This window comes from Populus trichocarpa, chromosome 9 (genome assembly GCF_000002775.5).
Source record: "Populus trichocarpa isolate Nisqually-1 chromosome 9, P.trichocarpa_v4.1, whole genome shotgun sequence".
Lineage (NCBI taxonomy): Eukaryota > Viridiplantae > Streptophyta > Magnoliopsida > Malpighiales > Salicaceae > Populus > Populus trichocarpa.
In genome coordinates, this window is record NC_037293.2 from 8119483 (window position 1) to 8144833 (window position 25351).

At 35.4% G+C, this 25351-nt stretch overlaps 3 protein-coding genes, 1 long non-coding RNA gene and 5 other non-coding genes across 15 annotated transcripts; 6 read left to right on the forward strand and 3 right to left on the reverse strand.

Annotated features, from left to right (window-relative positions):
- The first annotated feature begins 294 nt into the window (after positions 1-294).
- LOC18102083 (uncharacterized) lies at positions 295-8102 on the forward strand. Of its 2 annotated transcripts, none has more exons than XM_024608867.2 (17): positions 295-526; positions 809-902; positions 1031-1139; positions 1228-1266; positions 1801-1884; positions 2015-2076; positions 2546-2648; positions 2857-2997; positions 3376-3444; positions 3541-3597; positions 3686-3946; positions 5116-5199; positions 5340-5450; positions 5800-5870; positions 6452-6667; positions 6886-6979; positions 7284-8102. In XM_024608867.2, the coding sequence occupies exons 1-17, from the start codon at positions 466-468 to the stop codon at positions 7581-7583; spliced, it is 1956 nt and encodes a 651-aa protein (XP_024464635.2). In that variant the 5' UTR covers positions 295-465; the 3' UTR covers positions 7584-8102. The 2 variants fall into 2 exon arrangements, with proteins under 2 accessions (XP_024464635.2, XP_024464636.2); XM_024608868.2 differs by having other exon boundaries at positions 488-526; positions 1036-1139.
- Positions 8103-8264: 162 nt separating this feature from the next.
- On the reverse strand, positions 8265-10245 carry LOC7478747 (LIM domain-containing protein WLIM1). Its single transcript, XM_002313150.4, has 5 exons — positions 9753-10245; positions 9196-9292; positions 9051-9094; positions 8866-8949; positions 8265-8772 (listed from the first exon to the last, which is right to left on the reverse strand). Exons 1-5 carry the CDS (start codon positions 9888-9890, stop codon positions 8548-8550), a joined length of 588 nt encoding a protein of 195 aa, XP_002313186.2. The 5' UTR covers positions 9891-10245; the 3' UTR covers positions 8265-8547.
- A 966-nt stretch (positions 10246-11211) lies between these two features.
- Positions 11212-11283, forward strand: TRNAP-UGG (transfer RNA proline (anticodon UGG)). Its single transcript has one exon. It is a non-coding gene; the product is annotated as a tRNA-Pro (tRNA).
- A 3164-nt stretch (positions 11284-14447) lies between these two features.
- On the forward strand, positions 14448-14519 carry TRNAP-UGG (transfer RNA proline (anticodon UGG)). The gene has a single exon. It is a non-coding gene; the product is annotated as a tRNA-Pro (tRNA).
- A 457-nt stretch (positions 14520-14976) lies between these two features.
- Positions 14977-15048, forward strand: TRNAP-AGG (transfer RNA proline (anticodon AGG)). Its single transcript has one exon. It is a non-coding gene; the product is annotated as a tRNA-Pro (tRNA).
- A 379-nt stretch (positions 15049-15427) lies between these two features.
- Positions 15428-19821, reverse strand: LOC112328642 (uncharacterized). Of its 5 annotated transcripts, none has more exons than XR_002983712.2 (5): positions 19482-19821; positions 18862-18954; positions 17916-18190; positions 17728-17834; positions 15428-16519 (listed from the first exon to the last, which is right to left on the reverse strand). It is a non-coding gene; the product is annotated as an uncharacterized LOC112328642 (long non-coding RNA). The 5 variants fall into 5 exon arrangements; XR_008060068.1 differs by having other exon boundaries at positions 16653-17834; XR_008060069.1 differs by having other exon boundaries at positions 15428-16365; positions 16466-17834.
- Positions 15976-16047, forward strand: TRNAP-UGG (transfer RNA proline (anticodon UGG)). The gene has a single exon. It is a non-coding gene; the product is annotated as a tRNA-Pro (tRNA).
- Positions 17198-17269, forward strand: TRNAP-UGG (transfer RNA proline (anticodon UGG)). The gene has a single exon. It is a non-coding gene; the product is annotated as a tRNA-Pro (tRNA).
- An 844-nt stretch (positions 19822-20665) lies between the features above and the next one.
- LOC7478746 (ADP-ribosylation factor-like protein 8a) lies at positions 20666-23843 on the reverse strand. Of its 2 annotated transcripts, XM_052455664.1 has the most exons (7): positions 23782-23841; positions 23642-23737; positions 22339-22420; positions 22199-22231; positions 21940-22061; positions 21196-21357; positions 20666-21090 (listed from the first exon to the last, which is right to left on the reverse strand). In XM_052455664.1, the coding sequence occupies exons 2-7, from the start codon at positions 23677-23679 to the stop codon at positions 20973-20975; spliced, it is 555 nt and encodes a 184-aa protein (XP_052311624.1). In that variant the 5' UTR covers positions 23680-23737; positions 23782-23841; the 3' UTR covers positions 20666-20972. The 2 variants fall into 2 exon arrangements, with proteins under 2 accessions (XP_052311624.1, XP_052311623.1); XM_052455663.1 differs by having other exon boundaries at positions 23642-23843.
- Between the last annotated feature and the right edge of the window lie 1508 nt (positions 23844-25351).

Sequence of the window (25351 nt, forward strand, 5' to 3'; positions counted from 1 at the left end):
CCCAATTTGCACGACATTTTATGAAGAAAAAAAACCCTTGCAGCAGCAAAAGAAGAAGAAAATATATTAGTAATGTGTTTGAAATAATGTTTTTTAAAAATTTATTTTTTTTTATATTTTTAATGGTTTAATATAATAATATCAAAAATAATTTTAAAAATATATAAAAATATTATTTTAAATAAAAAACAATTTAAAAAATAACAATCACCACCCTATCAGGCGTATAAACCAAATAATACGTTGTTGCTACGGGAGATTAAACAAATGAACAACTTATTATATTCCTGTCTTGCCCTTCAGTTCAGCTCTTCTTCCCTTTTCTTTGCAGTTAATTATACATCTCCTTCCTTCTCTTCTTTACCATACACGTGCGCGCGCACATATAATAACCAAATCGATATAATTCCAGTTAATTTAGATTCTTCTTTTGCTGTAAAATCCATCTCTCTTTCACAAACAGAGATGGATACAAATTTAAACGACAAGGAGTCCGTGGTTGCTCGAATCCAACAATTGGAACATGGTAATATCTTTCTTTCTTTCTTTCTGACCCAAATGATCCTTCTCTCTTGTTTAAAACTTCAGTGATGCTGTTCTCTTACGCTATATTGCTTTCTTTTATAATTCTTTGTTAAATTATTTAAAGGCCAATTCGAGAATTCATATCTGTGTTCTATTCTTGGACGTGGAAACCAAACTGAGTCTAAAATACAGCGCTTTATTAAATGATTAAAGATACCCATTTTGCTTGTAGCCTCTCTTTTTTTCCTTCCCCGTAACGTGATTGAAGTGTATTGTCTTGTAGAGTGTGATGAGTTGCACAAAGATATAGAACAATTGTGTATGCAGCAAGCTGGACCTGGTTACCTTGCTGCTGCTACTCGAATGCATTTCCAGAGGTATATTTATTTATTTATCTATATTTTTCTGTGTATAGGATCAGGATTTTCCCATTTTATTATTCTACGGGGTTGCTACTAGTGAAAGGAAACATAAGGATTGTACTATTAAAATAATGCTCTATTAGGACAGCTGGATTGGTCCAGGAGATTGAGAAATTGAAAAAGCAGTTGGTTGCTTGCACAAGAGATAATCTTAATCTTCAAGAGGAGCTTTCTGAGGCTTACCGAATTAAAGTGAGAAAACTTTTGTATTTATTAGCTGTTTTGTCTCTTTTCGATGCCTTTGGTGATAGAGCTTACATGTTTACTATGTTGTCTTCAGACCCAACTGGCCGAACTACACCAAGCAGAGGCTGCAAAGGTTGGTCTCTCACTCTCTCTGCACATGTTTATTCCGGTGTGTGCTTGTATGTGGCATCAATCATTCTTTTCTTGTGAGTATTTTTATCAAAGATCTACTAGAGGGAATTATGAATTCAACAACCACCAAATGACAGCATAAACCAACAGGAGAGAATAGATAATACTTTGGCATCATAAGAAGCAACTCCTCATCAAACAAAAGCTTCATATGTTTTCCATTCAAGATTTTTTGTCTTTCAATTGTCATTTCTTGTGTTAGCTTTTATTGAGGACCTAGCTTGATCAACTACCATATTTACATTTGGAGGAGATGCTAATTTGGTGATTACAAAGTTATGACTTAAGTTTCACCTACAAGCAATTGGCGATGGTGACAGGATTAGCAGTTTTTGCTAGCTATGATGTTTGTGAAATGCTTCTATCGCCTTTATTGTTTTCGTTTTCAAAATATTTAATGTATTTATTTTTTGTGGTGGATGTAATTTTTCTTTCATTATTAATCCTGACTTCTTGTTTCGTTTTCTTTCTCCAGAACATGGAGGCAGAGAAGCAGGTTAAGTTTTTCCAAGGTTGTGTAGCTGCTGCTTTTGCTGAGCGTGATACTTCGATAATGGAGGTTCTGAAAAAGTCTTTTTGAAATTTGTTGATTAGATGCTTGACTTTGGTTTCTTACCCATAACCTTTCATAAGTATATTCCTGAATGTATATTCTTAAGGTTTATAATTTCCTTAATGATTGATGGCAGGCTGAAAAGGCAAAGGAGAAGGAGGAATCCATGTCCCAGAAATTTAATGAAATTCAGCAGAGGTACTTGTTATGTTTGTACTCTGTTTTTGGTATTAATATTGTGTTCAAAGTCACAAAAGTAAAAGGTTATTCTCCACTGACTGCTTATTTTGTTGCATTATGTAATATGGAGATTATGATGCAAATCTTGTTAGTCTTTTGAGTGTTACACCTCTTGCGGTGTATTTTAATATTCTATCTGAACAGTATCATTTTGCTATTAATATTATATGGAAGAATGCTATAAATAGTTTATGGTGATGTTCTGTTCCTTTCAAAATCTTCCCGATCATTGGAAAAAGGTAGCGGCATTGCATGTCTAGATTTCACAACTGTTCATTTGTGAATTTAGCTATCCTTTATCATGTGTGGCTTTTCCATTTGTGTTCTCAAAGGGATTTTATGGTTTATAATTATGTGATGCATCATTGAGATGCTGGTTGAATGAATACCTTTTTATGATCGAATATTTAAAGAATTGTTTATGCAGGTTAGAAGTGCTTAATTCAGATGTTCTTGAACAGAAGAGACTAAATGATGCACTGGAGAGTGATCTAGTAAAGCAAGAAGAGCAGATTGAGACTTTCAAGAAGGTAATTGTTTCATGCTCTTAGGTAATAGCAAGAGTGTACTTGAAAGTTGAAACCTTTACACATCCGGCATATAGATTACATGGTAATGGTAATAGTCTTTTGTGCGTAGTTGAAACGTGGAAAATGTCTGTGCAGTGAACTTCAGATTTCATTGTACTTTTGAAGTTTAGGACGCATCATGTAGTCCTTATTTACCTTTCATTTACAGGTTGTCAACAAATTTTATGAGGTCAGGCAGTATTCTCTCGAGGGATTTGAGGATACAAGTTGGGATGATAAATGTGCGTGTCTGTTACACGACTCAGAAGAAATGTGGAGTTATAATGATGCTTCCACTTCTAAATACATTGTAAGTTCTCATGACCTTTGTTTTTGCTTGTTCCTTGAGTACCCATCATATCAGCATTGGTGCTCATCATATGGTGCACCAGGTATAGGATCGTTCTGTCACTATTTTAGAAGCCTGAATTTAATAAATACTTGTTCTATCTTAGTATCTAGCCTGTACCTGTTTCTTTCACATTCACTGCATCAACCATGTAATTTAAAGAATGTTACCAGATCCATAAGCAAGTAATGATGGGTGAAGAAATTGACAATGTCTAATTCATTTCCTAGATCCACAAAGAGCATGAAATTATTACATCAGCTTCTACAAGAATTTTAGTTGTCTCTAGAGTTGCTTCATATTTTCTGTATGCAACTTGAATAACTTCTCATCAGACAGAGTGCATTAGAAGAAGAGGTGGAGGCACTGAGGAACTCTCTGGAAAAGCTTCAAAGCAAATTACAAGTGGTATGAATTTATCTGGTTAATTTCTGCTTTATCTAGGTTGTAATTGTATTATTATGCTGTATATTTGCTTAATACAGATTTTGTTGTGGATTATAGGGTTTGGAAATTGAAAATCACTTAAAGAAGAAAGTTCGTGAACTTGAAATGGAGCAAGTGCGGAGACTAATGCCTTGATTTTTGAGCTTTAAATTTGATCCCCAAATCCCTTTGCTAATCAATGAAATTGTTGACTTTCCTGCAGGTTCTTTGGAACAAAATGGTTACAACTGGGATAGAAGAATTACGCCATTACCATTCTCAGCATAGAGATCAAATCACAAGCTTACTTGGTGAGGAAAGATCCTATCTCAAATCGATCATTGATATGGCAGAAGAAAAGATCAAGCAATTCGATGTGACCAGAGAACAGAATTTGGAGCTTTGTAGAGTTGTAAAACTTCAAGAAAATAAATTTGGAGATTTGCATACGAGTACTGATGCTGATTCTGCCTTAGCATCGAAGGTAGGTCAATCACTATCTCTGTACTTTGTCTTCTGTCTCTTTATCTGTAGTGCACATAGTAACAATTTGCTTCACCATCACAAGTAGATTCTTAAGGCTAGCGTATAATCATTTCCTGTGTACTTGCCAAAGGAAGTGGTTCCTTATTGGTGTCTTGACCCTACAGCCTGGGGCCTAAATAAGCCACTAGCCAGCTAGAGGTGACAGTGGGCAAAATAAGCAGGGGGGAAGAGTCATCAAATGATTCTTGACCAAGACAAATAATTCTTGATTAATACATTAGTCTGCCAGCTGTAAAATATTATTCTCTATTACTTTGCTAATATTGGAGTCTATGGGAAGATATTATGTGGTGAGTGTAAATAGAATTTGGATTGGTGTTAATATAGCTCTTAGCATGATAGTCTCTGTAACTGTCAGACAATGGTCCTGTACTCCTATTATAGGCACACTCCTGCTCAGGGAATGCTGCGACCGCAGGATTTGGCGTAACAAAATGTGCCTCGTAGGTATAAAACATTGGCATGGGGAGAAGTTAGCAAATAGAAACTAAGGAAGCTGACCTAGCCTCCAATGATCTTCCTCAATTCGATACATGATCCAATTCCAAAATTTCCTATTGACCGTGGGAAGAAAAATGGGTCAATGGCGATTAAACTTCCTTGAGATCTGCTTCATTCTTTTTGTAGTGAGAGTTTTGTTTATAGACAAGAGATTACCAATGCTTTGTTTTTTTTTTAACCATCGGATAGTTTTTTTAGTACCCACTTAACACAGCAGAAAGGATCTCAACTCAACCTCTCCTAGTTTTTTAGTGTTAACTTCCATCACACTGAGCATGGAGAGAAATGTATAGGTGTTTGTGTCAAATTAGGTTTATGGTATTTCAATAGATCAAGAAAGTGATAGTTGCCTAGTAGAATTGTTCTTCCTGGTTGCCACCTCTAGCGTACCAACTCAGCTAACCCCTACTTTGTTCTACTAACAAGCCCTTAACTCTGTTTTCTGTTTTGGTCTGATTTGATTATTCTTCTTGTCTTTTTACTAATGTGGAAATTTTAAAGCATTAAGGAAAATGCTTCAACAGAATCAGAAGGTCAAACATAATTTTTGTTCTACTATTTCTGTCGTGTTTATTTATTTGTTTTTATGTTCATCACCTGCTGTAGAGAAATGACGAAGGCTCACCAGATATCGTGGCTGATAAAGAAGGCAACTTGTCTGAAGGCCTTGCACAGGCACTGCAAGAAAAGGTCTGAGATTTATTTCATGTTTTATAATTTTACTTTCTCTCTCTTTATTCTCTATTTATTTTGGCCAGCTGTATGTTTAAGTGATGCAGCTGATATGAGATAATTATACTCTTTCTGCTCTTTTTTTGTTTCTTTCTCAGGTTTCAGCGCTATTGCTTTTATCTCAGCAGGAAGAAAGGCATTTACTGGAGAGAAATGTCTGCATGGCTCTTCAGAAAAAGACAGAGGAGCTTCAAAGAAACTTACTACAAGTAATTCCTGTGGAATTTTTGTTACTTGCAAGTTTTTCATGTTGGTTTCTCTTTTACCTGAGTATTATAAGTAACTCAGCAATATCTTTGCAAATTTCTAAATGGAGTTATAGAGTTATGCTTCACTACTTCACTACAGTAATTATCTTATCATACACGAAGGAAACATTATGAAAATGTTATTAGGCAGAATGGAACATCTTTCTCCTTGGTATGTTTTCCATGGAGTACTCTCCTCACCGAGTCTGAATATCTTCTAATATGAAGTTTGATGCGCATTTATCTAAGTAAAAATATTTATATCCTTCTTTAACCTCACAAGGAGTGCACAAATGTTGTGATGGTTTAGGTCACCAATGAAAAAGTTAAAGTTCTTATGGAGTTGGCGCAGTTAAAGCTTGAATATCAAGAACTACAAGAGTATGATCTCTTCTTTTCCTAAAGTATACATTGTAGTATATGCTTTGTTAAAATCAATGTTTCTTTATAGTTCTTTTGTTATCTGCTGGGAATTCTCCCAAAGCTATGCAGCGTGATTTTTTTTTTATATATAATTTTTTTTTGAGGCATTTGCTAGTCTAGCATTAAGTAAATATGTATTTGAAGTATGAGTCTAGATCAAGTTAAAATGCTTTATCAAATAAGATACACAGGTTATTGATGAGCAATACTACATATTATTGTGAATTTTGATAAAGCTCCCCTAGAGGTTATTCCGGATCGAAATCAAAGGTCTGCAATTCTGTTTTCACACAGCATGTTGAACCTTCCTTCACATTGATGTTCACTCCTTGACTGCAGTAGTTTTCTCCATTCACTTCTCTAGTTGATCTACCTTGTTTTTATTCGACTTGGATTTCTTTTGATATGTCTTTAAAGTAATCATCTTGTTAAAAATAAGTATTGAGGTACACATGAATTCTTTTCCCTTGCTAACAGATGCACACTTTGATCTGATGGCTTAAACTACCTGAATGAATGTAACATAACATATTGTGCAGGAAAGGCGGCAGTGAGATAAAACAAGATTTTTTGTGTGACAATGGGGAGAGAAGACTTTCTAATCATGAAAGAGATGGAAGGATAAGAAATCTGCTGAAGAGGACATATCTAAGACGTTGGATGGGCATGCTGGATAGTGGAAATGAAGCTCGAGCTTCCACGAGTGGTGCAGGGAGTTTCTCTGGGAAAAGGTCAAATGACATGGATTTTGCGAGGTTAGTAAAACCTGGTTGAATTCCACAACTGAACACTTGATTGGTGGTGCCTGCATGTCAGATCACACCCTCTGACATTTTTCAGTAAATTACATCTACAAAGACTGCCTGGGCTGCCCCCCTTCCCCAACACCCAACACCCACCCACGCACACACAAAGAACCCTTCTCTTACGAAGTAACTGTTAATGACATGGATGTTTATACTTTATGTCTCAGAATGAAGATTGAAAATGCCACTCTCAAGGAAAGCATGGAAAGCATGGATCATCTAATTTCTGCAATTCACAGACTACGCCTTGCACTTCTAAAGGTAATTTTTTCTTCGTCATATGTACAAGATCCTTTCTTCAAGCATGGATATGCTTCATTTTTGGCTCAGCACTGGATCAGCTTTTTAGGATGCTACAATTATATAATTACTGTTTGGAATGGTGGTACAGTTGAAATTTTGCCTTTCCCTTTTTTTTAAGGTCAAACAATATCATAATAACATTAATATGATGCTGATTTTATCACCTGCTTCATAGAAGTTATTGTGCATTATGTTTGATCAGACAGTCGGTTCTTAGTTTGAAACTAATAGGTTTTATGTAATGCTATTACATAATTTATAGGTCAAAGAGTCAGATACTCGTGAAGGTACAGTTAGTGGCCTGCCAGTAGCTCTTGATGATATCATTTCCGAGGCTAGACTTGTGAAGACTGCCCTTGGAAGCTCCTTACCCATTAGTTGGTCTGCCGAGGCAGATGATGCATCAATTGGTGAAAGTTTCCACAACAAGCTAACTGATATTTATGGGGAACACAGTAGTGAGAAGATAGATCCTGTTTCTGCTGCAGGTTTTGAAATGGTGGAGCTTCTGATACTTGCAGGTCAGATACTAAAGGACAATAAAACCATAAAGGGTTCCTGAGATGGAAGCTTATTTAATGTGGTCTGTGCGGTACACACGATACTCTATTGGGTTGAGGTCATACTAAATGGGCTTTTCTGCAAAGAGGGAAGAAAAGAAAATTTGTGCAGTGCGAAATCTTGAGCAGTTCAATGAGTGAACGATGAAAGCCAATGCTTATCTTGTCATTATACAGCCTGTTATTGTGCTTGTGGTGTTTTGAAAGAAAAGGGGTAAGAGGGACTAGAGTTCAATTCCGTTGTATATACATGGTTAGGCTAGATCCATAAAATACAGTTTTATGCACTGGGTTATAATTTTATTTCAACAACAAAGTTTCTTAGGTTTTGTGTATGTTTCCTTTCAGTATTGCCCGCTGTATTTTAATCGTCAATGTTTCTGTTAAGCGATTAGAGGATGCATTTTCTGTTGGCTTTAAACAACCCACTGGAAATTTTTGTGCTCTGTACATGCCACATGGTGGAAACTGCTATGGAATGAAGAAGTTATAAGCATGAACATGCCTCATTATGCGTGGAATTCATTATCTATCTTGAATGAATGTTTGTGCTTTAAACCGTTTTACGGTAGGGTGGGACCGTATCCTTCTTTTTCTGAAAATGCCACGGTGCAGTTTCTTCCTAGGTTGACGCAACTTTTTTCCTGCTGAATTGTTCACAGCTAAATAGAACACGATGATAATTGTTCAGGACACCACAATCTTTACATTTTTTGAGGAAACAGAGGATACAAACTGTGCCACGAAGTATCTTAGGTTACTTTATCTTGGCAGAAAATTCAAAGATACATCATAGTCCCCACAAAATTACAGCCATAAGAAACCAACACATCTCACCTTACAAGTGAAAACCAATCCTTGACATACAAAAGAGAAGAAAAACCATGAAGAAACTGAACTGCCATGTATGGTAGGAAGGACATGAAAAGCAATAGCTAAAGATGGTGACAAGTAGTGTTTAGTTGATTATGATTCAGCAGCAATTTCTACAGCAGTGATGCTGACGACTGGATTTTTCTCACGTTCATTCTCAAGCTGACTGTAGTTTCCCTTCTCCTTGAAAAGTTGGATATGGTGATGCTTGCAGTAGAGTTTTCCCTCATGTGCAATGTAGTTAGATGGGCTTATAGTACAACCTCCATGGGTACACTTAAAACAGCTCCTGTGGTATGGAGTCCCATTTACCGTAACCTGTAAGAATATCAACGACCACTCTTCAGAAAATGTTGGTCATTTTTAAGAGGATGGTCCTCTGATTCTATAACTAAAGTCACCGGCTCTTACCTTCTCGATCGGATAGACAGTCTTGTCGCAGCCTACACATTTTTCTCTGGTGCCAGCAAACAAATTCGAAACTTTGCTGGCGTTCTATGAGACACATCAAGTTCAGGGTACTTAATTAGTGGATAGCAATTGAATAAAATAAATAGCATGAAACAACATACTTTCATTTCCAATCTTGAGATTACCTCATTATCAACAGGTTTTTCTGGTTTCACAATCTTCGGCGTTCCTGACAGAAATTAGTTATAGAAAGTGACAGGGCAAGCTATTGGTGATATTAAGAAGATTTGAAGCGTGTAAATTTTGATAATGGCTTGATTGTGCTTTTACCTTCAAAACTCTTGTCTAGACTGCCAGTTCTCTTGAAGAGTTGGTCATAGTGAGGTCTGCAGTACAGAACCCCTTCAAAAGAACAGTAGTTGCTTAACTGCAAAACATAAAACAGAATGTCAACGAGTGCTCATCAAGAAATTTAATGAGTAATTAATTGGCTTTGAGGACCAGCAATTTAACATACCTTTTCCATGACAACAGAAATTGGAAAACATTTTCAAAAGAAATAAGAAAATGAAAGATGATTCTCAGAAATCCAAACTTAGATTTAGCCAGAAAAGATGTTGCTAGCTGCATGTATCACAAAAAAAAAAAGTTTTAACAAGCATTGAAATCTTGAGAATTTGGAACTAGATTGATACAAAGAAGAGTATTGTTGGATCTGATCAGAAGGAAACTTGATGGAAAAAGTAGTTTTGGCAAACAATATGAAAAAGACAATTCTGAAAAGAAGAGTGTTTTCCTGAGACATCACAGTTCAAAGAAGATGCATAAAACATGGTTAAAAACAAAATGATCAAGAAAATTAAACATGAAAAAAGATATTATGTTACCTTGAGGGTACCCCTGCAATGGTGGCATCTAAAGCAGGCCTTGTGAAAAACCCTGTTATCAGCAGTTAACTTATCGACAAGATACACAGTCTTGTCACAAGCCATGCATTTTTGTTGAGTTCCTGCAAAGGCTGCCATATCCTTGTTCTCCCTTGAAGAAGAAGAAGAAGAGCAAAATGGGGAGCTAGAAACCTCAACACTTGTGCACCAGTTGTGATATTTCTCGTCTGTTTTCTGTCTTTGGCTCGATTATTATAGCGAGGACAAGGAAGCGTAGCTGATGACTTCGAAGGAGATTAAAAGCAATCAAAGGGTTGCAGTGAATTGCGGGTGACATGAAAGCAAATTTGTACATGATTGATAGGAATGGTCTGGCCACTTAGCTATCATTTGTCCGATTTCTAAGCAATTTCTTATCAGATATAATCATTCTATTTTCTTTCTTTACTCTTGGGAGGTCCAGTTCTAGCTTTTAGCTCCAAGATTTATTAAAGATCTCATCTCATCTAGTTTTAGTTTTAGAAAGAATTCTCATATATTGATTTTGATTGCTACATCTAGTTTGTGTTTGTGTTAGGTTAACGCGAATAGAAATGAGAGAAATATATTTAAATTCATATTTTAAAGTGAATTTCTATCCTTTCAAAACAATACGCAGACGGAATATATTCCTTTTTATTTCTGCCATCTCGAGATAGTAACGGGAATCCTAGAAAATACAACATACATGATAAATAACAACAGGATGGTAGAAGTTGGTTAATGAGGCAATTTAATATCGGAGAAAAAGGAGGAGCTATTATTCGATATAAAGATGATTTACTAGGTAGACAGAAACAGAACAGGATGAGTTAATCTTTTCACAAAGGTGGTGGGTCTAAAACTAGAATATCATCATGAAGCTGGTAGCTGGGGCGCCTTGTTACTTTCTCTTTCGTTTTCATATTTTAAGGATCGTTTGGTTACTTTTTCCATGAGTTATAATTAGTGATTCACTAGATGGATAATCTTTTTAATATTAGGCATCAATCGAAGTTTTTTTTAATGATGCTGCATATAACTAGTGACCAGTGAGCTACTGGATTCATGTAAAATTGTCTTCGGCCACACTCCAGCATAATTAATGACAAGACTTTTCAATAAAATCGGAGTATTGTCGGAAGATGTGGTTTATCATACCACATCATCTAGTGCACTCTCAGGTCAGCTGTTTATATCTCAAGTGTTCCGGCTAAAGCTCAAAACACAGGCACAAGCAAGCTCATGTGAATATTACATATTCACGTCTACATTTATATTTTTATAATATGGCCAAACGACATCTTTATGTCAGTGGGAAGCATTTTACCTGGAGATGCCTTTCTATAGTTGAGTTGTGAAATGACGCCTAGTTCGAATATCCTATCACTTGGTTTGTATATAGATTAAATACTTGAGGTTTCGCTCCTCACACAACAGTGGGCGTTTGGTCTAGTGGTATGATTCTCGCTTTGGGTGCGAGAGGTCCCGAGTTCGATTCTCGGAACGCCCCCATTAAAAACGAAGCAGACATAATAATATGGCTCCGTGGTCTTTTTTTTTTCTAATTTTTTTTATGCGAATAGATTAATGATAATTAAGCCATGCAAAAACTCAAGGCGGGGAATTAATTGCCAAGTATAGCATGAAAGCGCACAGCCAATTTTCTGCTCCGTTTTTAGCTTTTGCACTCTATCACATCCCACCAGCCACATTCTTCACTTCAAGTGGGAATAACGGCAAAAAATTACGGCAGCCACGTTGATAAAAAAATTCATGATAAATACTACGAATTGGGATTTTGGTCTAGAAGTATAATTCTTGCTTTGCCTGCGAGCTCAGATTACAGTGGAATATTTTAGCCAATGAAAGCTGACGCTAAACTAACATGAAAATATCGCATGGCCCTGCTATCTTGTTAATTTTCGCAACAAAACTCTTCCCAGTGAGTATACATCTTCACATGGTGCTGCAATCAGGACGACCAAGCTAAGATCTTATCTGTGTCTAGTCTCATTCATCTGGTAAAATAAGAGCCGTAGCCGTTTAGTAGTGGCATTAGCACAAAGAACAACCACATTAGAGAACGAAAACACTGCAGTGGATCATGGTAAATGGATATGTTACCCATGTTATCAAAATTTCTCATGAATACACCACTCTAGGTGAGGATGGCCTCCTTAAGGCCCAACTGTGAGAAACCTGGTTTTGATGTCCAGAAATTAGTTCGAAGATACCCATCATTAAAAAAAAAAAAACAACACCACAAAAACTCAACGTCCAACGTGCAGGCTTTGCATCCCTCGCTAGCATCAACAAAAACTCATCTCAATGAGAAACTCCATTCAATTTCATACAGGAACATATCATAGTGAAGCCTTAATCTAAGTAAGCAAAAGAATAGTTAGAAGACAAATGAAAACATAAACAGATGGGTGCGAGAGGTCCCGAGTTCGATTCTCGGAATGCCTCAGCTTCATTCGCTTTTGGTTTGGAGAACTCAGAAAATTGGCATTTGATCTGGTGGTATGATTCTCGCTTTTGATGTAAGAGTTCCTAAGTTACATTCTTGTAATGCCCCCAGTTTAATACATATTTTTAAATCACCAACCAACATATTATTTTTCAGGTTAATTTTAAAATAATTGCCAATTATTACCTCCAACTTGTAGCTGCACTTGTTATATTACAAACATCACATGATAAATATCACTAGCTGGGCATTTGGTCTAGTGGTACGATTCTCGCTTTGGGTGCGAGAGGTCCCGAGTAACATGATTTTCTTTATCATTCTATAGAATGCATATGATTTTCCATCTTCTATAATAACATTTTTAACGTAACATGCTGAGCAGTATATCCAGCCAGGGGTCAAACGAAGAAAACTACGATATAACATTTTTATATTCAGACATATTAGCCATGCCAAAGTGAAAAATAGATTAGCAGATGCTTATACCAAGTTGGACAGGCTAGAAAGATTCCTGTATCAAGCATGATAAATTAAATAATGTATCCATTATTATTAACACAAGTAGACATAAGTACCAATTAATCAGATGTAATAAATAACTTTGGAAGTCATTTGCATGCAAGTCGCTTTAAAAACTGCAAGAATCAAAGAGAACAGAAGCTGATGACCCGCTATATAAAATTCACTTTAAATAGCAGGGCCTTCGTGGATAAAATATTTTGAGAAACAGGCAAACTTCAGCAACTAGGGTGCGAGAGGTCCCGAGTTCAATTCTCGGATGCCCCTTTTGGCTCACTAAAATCTGCCGATCAATATGCTTTTTTTTTCTTCCTTGGCAGACGACAGTTTGAAATATTTTAGCAAAGGAACTAACCTCAACCCAACTGTGGTCAGTTGCAAATCCTGGTATATGTTTTCTGACAAGCACAAGCCTCTTCCCAATGAATTATGAGTGAATATATGACTACGGTGCTCAAATCAAGACAAACGAGCAAGGAAAATACTTGTGTCTAGCCTCGTTCATCAAGAAAAGAAGAGCCATTTACTTACCCTGCGGCTGCCAGGTAGTTTTAATATTAAGAATAACCTACCAAAGACAACCAAATTGGGGAAGAAAAGCACCCCAGCACCAACACCCTAAAATGCACACACATACATGCGTGTGCATTCATTTTTTACAGCTTCACACGAAAGAAAGTTCTGCCTTTTCTTAGCATGGCATTTTCTGATCACCTTTCCACCTAACTCGCCTGTCATCTCATCCCTGCCCCAAATTAAATATTTAGTTATGCTGCTAAGCATCCTAGTATTAGAACAACTCATAAAGCATAAACTATCTAATTGAAACTCCATTCGTACAGGCTCAACACAAGCCGTGTAGCATCAGATTCCAAAAGGAATGTACCTTGTGCAAGACTCAATAATAGAGTTACCATCTGTATCTCGATATCAGAGCAGCGCTTGAAAAAAGAACCTGCAAACAGTAAGCTACATGGTTTGCAAAGTCCGATTGATCATTGCATCATCTGATGATTGCCTTTGGAATGGATAATGAGCATGGCCAACTAGATGATTTCCCCCTTAATCTAATTATATCATCACGAAATCCTTCTGCAAGATTCTGCTACAAATAGATTTCAGACGCAGAGTTTACCATGATGAAATATTTGCAAGCGAGGACCTCAAAATGTCGTGAAGTATGAATATTGTGAAGCCATGCCGACATCCTTTGGGTAAAAATATAACACGTCCTTTCTGAGAAACTAGCTCGGGCAACAAGGAAATGGAGAAGACTCGAAGACTCAAAAGTTGGAGCAAATTTGGGTCATCCGAGATTCTGAGGCAGTCAATATATTTATCATTAATGAAATGAACATATATGGACACTCATATATTAATCCTAGCCTTTGATTGGTCCAATTAGGAGTGAAGAAAAGAAAAAGGTCTGGTCTAAAGAAGCTAACACAACATAAAATCTAAGAGGTTGGGAATGTGGCTTGAAGTGATTACATAAATACAGATCTCAGCAAACATAAATGCATTTTTAAGTTTTGCACCCCATCCTAACTAAGAACTCACCAAAGCACAACAGAAAATGTTTAAAGATTCAACCAATATAATGTTTCTAATTCACTTTCAAGTAAAAGGGGTAGCTGGAGATAAAACATGTTGATTACAATTTAGAGGAAAGAAGCACATCAAACGGGCATTTGGTCTAGTGGTATGATTCTTGCTTTGGGTGCAAGAGGTCCCGAGTTCGATTCTCGGAATGCCCCAAATCTGTCTTTTTTATCAATTTGATCGTTTCCAAATAACAACCACAATTTTAATATTCTGAGCGGAATATCCAACCACAAAGCTGTGATATGAGATTCTGATATATTCCAAAATATTAATTTCTGACAAGATTCCATGGCAAAGAAATTTTTTTTTTTTTAAAGTAAACATTAGAGATTGAAAACAAGGTGGACAAGCTAAAGAGATTCCTGCATCAAGCATTCTAAAATTCAAACATTCAGTACTATTACCCTCTGTATACACAAGTTCCAATTGATCCAAAGAGTGAAAAACAACTTTTAGAAGTTATTCACTCTTTAACATAATAGGGAAATGACATAAGAAACTTCATTCAAATCCAAGAGACCAGAAACTGTTGAACCACAAGAAAAGAATTCACTTCAAATTTATCAGAAACTTCATGCAAAGAAAATTAGAAAATCAGCCTCGGCAATTGGGCATTTGGTCTAGTGGTATGATTCTCGCTTAGGGTGCGAGAGGTCCCAAGTTCAATTCTCGGAATGCCCCTTCACATGTAGAAGGTTCTGATATCTTGAATGTGGCATTTTGTGATCAGCTTTCCACCACACTCGCCATTCATCCCTTCCCCGCCTATTTTTTGCTATACTTTCAAGCTATGCTACCATGCATCCTCACATCATAACTACTCATGAATGGCGTACTATCTAGCAAGAAACTCCATTGATAAGTACTCAACTCTTATCACTAAACATAATTATGACATGTTGCCTAACATGAAACGTCATTGATAGAATCAACTCTAGTCAATCAGCACAACTAAGCCTAATTTAACTGTAGACTAAAACAAAAATAATTCCCAGTTCTGTGCCTTCTAGAGTCCTGACTTAGTAAATATGTAATATTTTCAGGCAAGGATCTCAAAATATTATGACAAATGAATATTACATTTTAGTTGATTTGCATCATAATTGAAAAATATTCCAGGATAGAGATCATATTGTAATTAACATTTTGACAGAGAATGCAGCAAGAGGTGCTGAAGCAAAGAAGATAAATTGTGAAGCACACATCCTCTGCAGTAAAATATTATCTTCCCCTGGAGCAACTAAACGGAAAAATATTTGAAATACTCAAATTTGGTGCCAAATAATGTCATTTGTGGCATTTTATTCATTTGTCACAATGAAAATAAACATATACATGTGTGTCTGTACATTTATACACGCATATTGACATATAACCATCCCTGCTTTTGTCTCTAGCAATTGGGGAAAAGAAAAGGAATCCAATCTAGAGGATTTCTATACAGTTTTTTGCATTCCATCCACTAGAGGAATGGAAATAAGAACTGCCAAAAGGCCTGACAATAGAAAATGTTTGATCCACTGGAGTGGCTACAATTCACTTTAAAATTATCAGGAAAACTAGGAGAAGACATTAAGTACTATTTAAATAAAATACACATCAAGAAATGGGCATTTGGTCTAGTGGTATGATTCTCGCTTTGGGTGCGAGAGGTCCCGAGTTCGATTCTCGGAATGCCCCAAAAATTTTCCAGTCAGATTTTAAGGATTCAGTTTCTAATAATTTTTTATTTCCATTTTTTTATTATTTATTTTTTGGGGTAGGTTCTCATATTATTGTTATAAAAATTGGACCTAGCCCTATGATCTAGTCAAAGTCAACTTCAATACAATATGACAACGTCAGAATACACATACAATATGAGTGCCTTTCAGATAAGATCCTACATCATGGAAATTGACAAGCAAATAACAGTTGGTTGTGAAATCAAGGCAAGAAATCTAGAAATGTGCTTGTGGCATAAGCAATCAACACAACCATGTATGGTATACCTCAACCCTGCCAAATGTATGAAAACATTTTGAGAGCCAAAATTAGACAATAGAAACATACCATTGTTTGGACATTCTTTACATAGCAGTGATGTGAATTTGTTTACCGTATTGAGAAGAACACCTCACCAGAATATGACTGGTCTATTTCTTCTTACAACCTTTTAATAACACCAGAAAAGAACATCTGGTCAAGGACTGCAGCAGGCAACACCAAATAAAGGAGATAAAATTTTGAGGGATATAAGCTGCAAAGTTAAATCAGATAAATCAAAAGGGAAATTAATTTCTTACAGCAGGTAAGATTTGACTAGAAAGAGCCAAAAGGCACCGTTGTACTAGTATATTAATTGACCACCGCTCAACTCAAAACTCTCACTTAACCCAGAATCTTTCCTCAGAACATTTTTTATCAATAAATTGAAAAGAATAAGCAGCATGCTTCATTTTATGGGTGGACAGAACAACATTAAAACTGAAAACAGATTGCCATCTAGAGTCCAGTGTTCACTCTGAGTTCCCAACTGCAAGTGCAATAAAGAACCAGTAGAACTACACAAAAAATCAGTGGTTCTTTTCCAATTTACACCATAGAAACTTTGATCCTTTGGAGAGAAATGTACTATTTATTAACTAAAAGAAAGGCATTAGACTTGAAACTAAAATGATTACTCTTTTCACTCTTTTTGCTAGAAAAGAGGTCATAAAACCAATAAGAAGACTGGCACACCTCAAAGTGTCATGGCTAATTGACCTTCCAAGGGAAAACTATGCTGTATACCTTCAACTTGCGGTTGTAAGAGCATTAAGACAGATTGTAATAATAAATATCACCGGTTGGGCATTTGGTCTAGTGGTATGATTCTCGCTTTGGGTGCGAGAGGTCCCGAGTTCGATTCTCGGAATGCCCCATTTTTCACTCTAGCCATAATGTTTGGTTTTCTCTCTTCCACATGACAGCTTTATCGTGTAGAGCAGAATTGTCAGCCTAAGGTCAAACTGAAAAACTATGATATTAAAATTTTGATGTTCAGATATGTCAGTCTTTCAACAAGATTCTGTGCCACGGTATTGGAAATAAATAAATCAGCAGAGTTAACAAGGAGGGAAAGGTACAAATATGCCTGCATCAAGCGTGATGAACTAATTGTTTACTATCTCTAAACAAGTTTCAACTGATTGACGACCTTGTGGATTCAGGAATTTAATGATTCATGTAAATTTTAGGTTCCCAGAAAGTTGAAAATTCATATAGTTTTAGTTTGCAGTTTCAAACATTTTAGCAAAGAACCTAAAGTCAACTCTAACAGTAAAACATAATATATTAAAGAAAATTCAGATACATTTCTTTTATGGTAAGATTCATTACCGATAAGCTGACCAATAAACAAGCAGACTTTGCTGAAATCAAGGTATGAAAGAAAGGCTCACACCTGTCACTGGCTTCAGACATTGGAAAAAGTCATTTACCTGAACCTGCCAAATAGTGTACGCATCAATTTGATACAAATTCAGTAACTCAATTGACATGACAAAAATAAGAGAACAGAAACATACCCAAAGCTAATTTTAATGCAAGAGTTGATGCTAGAGCATGGGAAAGATTTTAAAAGTCAACTTGTATAGCAACATATCAAAAGGTTCGGTCTGTTCGGCATAGCATTGTAGTGATCAGCTTTCTGCCAAATGTATAGTCAGCTCAGTCCTGTCACGTATCTAAAATGGTAGGATATATAATGTCAAAGCAGCTTGTAATCGATATTCATGCCTTCAACACATTTATCAACATAAGCCTTTCTGTTTCTGCAACATTTTACTCAATGTAGTAGAGCCTGTCAATGTTCAGAAGGAAAACAAAATCTTAAGAAGAACCTTCAGTGATACAAATCATGGTTAAGAAACTCAGGAATGCATCTGATTAAGTTGGTGAATATGAAAACATTTAGTTAGACAATTCAAAGTGAATGAGACAAATTCTCAGGGTGTAAAGCAACCAATTCCAGCATAGAATGGCCATTTTCCTGTTTCAGAAATTCAATGACCATTTAGGTTTTGCTTTCCCAGATCACTCACAAAGGGCATTTGGTCTAGTGGTATGATTCTCGTTTTGGGTGCGAGAGGTCCCGAGTATGATTCTCAGAATGCCCCGTTAGAATCTTGCTATTCATGAGAGGTTGCAATCAGTTCTTTTTTTTCTTTTTTTGCCCAAACTTTATAGAATATTTAGAGAATCACAGAAAATTAAATCCCAACTCAACCCACAAGGAATAAATAAATGGAGTTGACTTCTGAGATGAGAATGCAAGATGGAACCAGAGACATCATGTTACAGCAGAATATTCATGGTCCAGTCACAACATCATGTTAGAAAAGAAGTTCCACAGCAAACAGTTTGATTGGTAAATGATTGCAGAAAAATAACACAAATATCTGATTTACTATAGGTCACCAAAAAATTACTAGGAATGGACTGCACAGATAACAAATATGTACTGAATACTACCTTGGAACAACAAGATTTAAGTTTAGGCTTCGTAAATGAAAATATTCTGCAGCCTGATTAGGTGCAAGAGGCCCTCGATTTTGTCCGCCCTTGCTGCCAAAGCACAGACAGTGGTGAAGTATATGGAATTCACGAAGCATGCCTGTAAACTTAATAGTTTTACTGGCCCTAATTGGATGTTCTATTACAAAATAATGCTCGAGTACGATTGGCAACACAGTCATCGGTCATAAAGTAAGATAAACCACAATATCCAGTGCATGGAATATAAAACAAAACAACAAATATACGATCTCCATTGCATACAGCCACAACATGAGGCAAAAAAAAAAACACGGAAATAAAGGGTACAAGAATATGCAACCAGACATCTAGTCCAGTATTATAACTCTTGAAATACAACAAAACAGGATTATATTAATGGCTTATACAGAATAGAATCTCACACCAAATAAAAGGAAAAGCCTAAAACAAAAAAAGAGTGCTGCAACTACACTTGGCAAAAGCTGCAACCCAGAAGTTTTCACAAAACAAAACAACCACCAACACATAAAATCAGCATAACTAACAAAAATAACCAGAACCCACAAATTATCACTACAAGTTGTCACTTCTAATACCTTTAATTTGTCAACTCAATTATACTCTACATTCGGAGAGAGAGTAGATGGTTAGTGGTTACAATACAGGCACACATAGCCCGAAAACGTTCCACGGGGGATGTCACTGTTGATACTCCATTCGAGTGCCAGGAAAACAGTGGGAAAGGAAGAGAAAATGAGAACAGGATTTTCGAAGTCGTTTTCTCTACACTTCTCCTCGGTTTTCTAGGCAAACAAACAAACCATGATAAGTGTGCATTTGACTGAGGTCAAAACTCGAAAAAGCCAAAAGATAAGACAGTTGTTGGTTTCCAATTTGGTTGGTTGGGTGGTTGGTTTTATTACGGGAAACAACATCAAGTACTCAGGTGTTTTTCATACATTTATTTATGAATGCTACAGTTTTTACAGTTCAAGGTTATATAATTGTACTTGGATTATTATATAATCAGGGTTGTCGCCTTAACAGCAGTGGCCCCTAGACATCAAGGCCTATGCTAAGCTACTTTAATATTGGTTTCTAAAGCAAACTAGGAGGATGGTGACGGGGATTATAACCCGAGGTGGGTTTTTGTATTTGGTTAAGCGACAGTATTTTTATTTAAAAATATATTAAAATAAATTTATTTTATTTTTAATATTAATATATTAAAATAATATGAAAATCTTTGTTTAGCAAATTTTAATCAGTGATCTATATTTTTCTCCCTTCTTTTTAGATAGGATCCACGAGTCCAACTGGGAGATTTCTACTCTCTTGCGGTGTCACTGACTAACTAAAATGTTATTTCTTTCACACCTGACCTGAGCAAAGATTTGTTATTTGTGGCATGCTTTTTTACAACGATACCTTTTTACGAGTCCTTCAACTAGAACTAGGCCATAGGTTTTACAGTTTAGACCACAACCAAAAATTGGTCTAGACCAAGGGTGGACCATGCATGCACAGCAGCTATTCCACAGGAATGTAACCATCACTTTAAAATTTTAATTATTATTGTTTTTTAAAATATTTTTTTATTTAAAAATATTTTTTTATTTAAAAGTATTTTAAAAAAATATTTTTTATTTAAAAAAATTATTTTTAACATCATGAAAATAATTTAAAAATACTAAAAAATATTAATTTAAAAAAAATTAATTTTTTTTTAAAAATACTTTAAATAGATCCCATTCTACCGAGCACCAGCATCTCAAAGAAATACAAAACTGCCAATACGGGCAAAGACCATTATTCATTGAAAATCACTGTCGCAAGTTTGTTTTAGGAAATCACACTAATTGATTAATATTTGTCCATAAAAATCAAACCAGTACGCAACCAAACATTACTAGTGTGTCAATAACACTTGGACGTGAACTCAAATGATACATACATTAACTAGAGCCCACAGGATAAAATGAAAGACAATGGTCAGACATCGATAACCCAGTTAGACACAGCAGACGAACTTTAACTAGCAACTCAAAATCGTGGCTGCGAAAGCTGAAAAGTACAGGAACTGATGCTCAATTCTTTGATTTTGAATGTTTTACAAGCCAGTCAATAACTGTATCGATGTTGGTTGAGTTCTTGCATGAGATCATGTAGCAGCATACTTCTCTGTCGGTGATGGACTTAAGCCCCCTGCACAGAATAACATAATTCTTAGCATCAAATGCTCTGAAAACTGATAATACAAAATTGTTTTACAGCCTCCTGCGTGCATCTTAAGATATCTAGTGAACTTACATTTGTTCCATAAAATCTTCCTTAGACAAGGATCCTGGTTTGTCAATCTTATTTCCCAGTACTAACAAAGGGATACCACTCAGTGACGGTTTACTCAAAAGATCATGCAGTTCACTTTTTGAGACAGATAAATTATCATAATCAGCAGCATCCACGACATATCTGCATGAAAAAACAAAGAAAAACAAATAATATATAATTCATTAAGCTGGTTTACCAGACAGTGGATAGTAAAAGATATCTTATCCATAAACAAATTTTTGCTACGTGCGACAACATGAAGAGTCACTTATTTAACTAGTTTCAGCACCCTCATGACAAAAATGGTACATTGTACTCCTCATGCTTAGCTTTGAAATACAAAGGTGCATATGCAACAGAGAGTGGGATAAACATAAACCATAATGTAGATGAAAGGGCCAAAGTGGAAATGCAACTCTTCTATTTAGGGCACTGCATAAATAGGATCTTCTACATCCAAAGTCTCTTGCAATGACACTATAAAAGCACTTCAACTGAAATCACAGAAAAACATCCCCAGCAATTACTATGAGAGATTATTATCCCTAAAAGACCGGCTAACACATGTTTTTTTCACAAAGGGGAAAAAAATAAAGAACAAAACAAAAACAAAACATCATCTGTAATTATTAATAAGCAATGACCATGTTTAAAACTAATATAATGAGAGTCTTCCAAGTTCAAAGACAGTGTTATGAGAATATTAAGCAGTGTGAGACATACACAATGGCCGAAACTGCACGACAATATCTCTCCCACATACTGCGGAATCGTGGTTGACCTCCGAGATCCCACAACTTTATTGTGACATTGCCTTTTGTAACCTTCCTCATATTAAATCCAACCTGATGGTGAAAGAGGTGACTTGAATGTCAATAGGATTAATGTGATAGTGATATAAACAGAATTACAGGCAGAATGAAAACTTCTTAGGCAAAATTTTCTGCATAATGGAATGACAATTTGTGAGATAACGGCTTACTGTTGGGATCATGTCTTCGCTATATCCACCAGTCTAGAATCAACAGCCAGAAACAAAAATACAGCCATCAGCATCCGAACCGAAGGAGGAGAGAAACATATAAAATATAGATCACGCCTCTCACAAGAACTCTTACTTACCGCAATAACATTTACAAGAGAAGTCTTCCCAGCATTCTGAAGTCCTATTAGAGACAGCTCCATTTCTTGCTTGAAAAAGAGACTACAACCATTAAATAAAAATAATTAGAAAGAAAGATTAAATTATGTGTAAAAGTCTTTCCAGGTTAGATAGCAACAGAAAAGATGAGCAGCATGGATGACTGATCATTTCAACCCAAACAGGCTCGCAGTTTAAAATGAGAAGCTCACAATCCAAGAGTGAAAATTCGTGTCAACCATCTCAATAGTTCAGACAAGGACACTCAAATACAAACAAACGGTCTACCCTAATGCAAAGGCTTCCCAGAAGCTAACTTTTTGCACATAGAGATCTTCAAAGCCCATCCAAAAAGAATAAGGAGTGAAGAGGCCAGTGGTAATGAGGTTTAATGATCTCACAGAATATGTTTTTCACAGCAAAGGCTACAAAATAAATGACTTTCAAAAGGCAGGGTACACTACTTGAGAATCAAAATCTCTTCGATTATTTTAAAAATCAGTAAACTGTTCAATACAAATTGAACTTTTTCCACTCGTTGTGGAAAGTTGAAAGAAGAACAAACAAGACTCAAACGTAGAGACAAAAACAGAGTCGAAACAACAAGACATTGTATGATAGAGCTGCCGGCATACTACAGAACACCGTGTTTCCCTTTTTCACGCTGCTTATGAAACATCATGTATAGAATTCAGTGCAACCAAAGCATTACAGCTTCAAATTCTCAAATAACTTTGAAGGAAAACGGTAGTTGATACAGCCATGCGCTTCCATCAAAAAGTGATGCTGCTCCAGTTCAAAAACTCACGGTATCAAGTTCACGGAGCTTTAAAGAGGTTAAACTGACGAATTCTATGCTCCGAATAACCAATTAAAACTAATTCCAGGCGTTGAAAATCAAGTATTACATCTAAAGCATCCTATGATTCATATAACCAAACAGCCATTAAACAGTCAACCAAATAATATCACCTACCAATAAACTCTTAAAACAAATTCCACGTGCTCCCTTCAAATATCTTAACCAAGAATTTCAAATTTCATATAAATCCCCCATTAGATTCCCAATTAAGTTATATAAAACAATAATCTGAGCCTTTTCATTTATGGGTTAATTTGACACTAAAACTATCAATTAAAATCAAAACTCAAATAGCAATTTAAACCAATTTAAGCCCCAAATCTCCAACTATCAATCTTTATAAACAAACCAAGCAACAAAAGAAAAGAAAAGTCCCAAACTTTCTCGACATCCAAACAGAAACACAGGGATGAAAAGGTTACCTTCGTATCCAGTTGAGAAAAGCTTCCCATAATCCCATCTTTTTCAGTCAAGAATTTGAAAAATTAGGGTTTGAAATTGAAGCTAGAAAAGGAAGGGACAAAAAAAATTAAGGATCCGTAATTGGTTGATACAAAGGAGAGACAATAAAGGGACGGGCGGTATGTTTTAGCTGTTTTTTTTCTTTCTTTAATTGTTATTTATTTTTCCTTTCAATGATTGGAATCCAATTCCCTCCCTATTTCTTTTAAAAATCGAAACGCCAGATAATAACAATCTTTCCACGCGCTATGAGACAGGGTGGTGGATCTCAACCAATTAAGTTGTGTTTGTACGGTGTGAGGATCTAAATGGTGAAGTATATGCACGCGCTTGAGGTGAAATGGAGAGAGACGGTGTGGAATGTATTCATACCGAATACGATTACGTTATGGAGTAGCGCAGAGGATTTTGCTTTTTTATATCCACGCGATATGAAAGAGATTGGTTGTTGGGACCAATTATAGTGGTAGCTGGCCAATGAGCGAGTGACAGTCACTTCTTGGTTTCAATAAAAAAATATCACTTGTTCAATTTTATGAAGATGCTAGGAAATTGAAAATATTTATATCTCGTGGTTAAATTCAATTATCTCTATTTTTTAATACTAACAGATAACCATTGATAAATTGATAGGATTGGCAATAGATCTATCTTAATATGAATCCATATATAATCAAACAAATCTAGTATATATTTTTTATAACACAGGTTGAATCAATTAACAACAATTAAAATAGTTTTAGTTTTTGCATCACCTCACAAGAATATTATTCGTTGTAATAATATTTTTTCCCTTAATATTTTTGTGTTTTTAATCTATGTATATTTGTGATGTTTTATTCTTTCACATTTGGTTTATTAGAAATTGAACATTATGATTTATTACAAATTATTTTTTATGTAGTTATATCAATTTTATAACTCATATTATAAATTTAACAGGTTAACTCGGTTGACTCGAGTGTTTTTTTTAATTGGTATTTTTTCAATGTCATTATTCAACATTGTTGATTATGAATTAGATTTCATGATTTATTTTGATTTATTTTCTACAAGATTATCTCGGTTTCGTAAACAAGGTCACGGGTTAACCTTGATAGATTCAGGACATTTTATCATGTCATTTAAAAAATATTTTTTATATATAATTTCATAATTTAACGGTGAATTTATTAAGAATTGTACTTCATGATTTATTTTGATTTTTTATTCGAGGATTTGACTAGATTGACTTTGGTTATTTTTTTTGTTTATTTTCTATGAGACTTTCTTAGTCTCATTACCAGGATCATGGGTTTGGCGGTTTGATTCAAGTTTTTTTTCTATCATTTTTTTAATTAAGATTTTTTTAATTTCATCATTTAACATTGAGTTAATTGATAATCGGGCTTCATAATTTTTTTATTCACTTTTCACAGAGTTATATTAGTCTTATTACAAGGGTTGTGATTTTGGCAGGTTGACTCGTGTCATTTATTTTAAGGCTTTTTTTAATTGATTTTTTTTAATTTTTATTATTCAATATTAAGTTGATTAGAAATTAAGATTCATAATCCGTTTCAATTTATTTTATATGGGTTATCATGGTCTCATAATCCAGATTGTAGATTTTACAAGTTAACCCAAATTGACATGAATTGATAAAATATATTGTCATCTCATTATTTTTT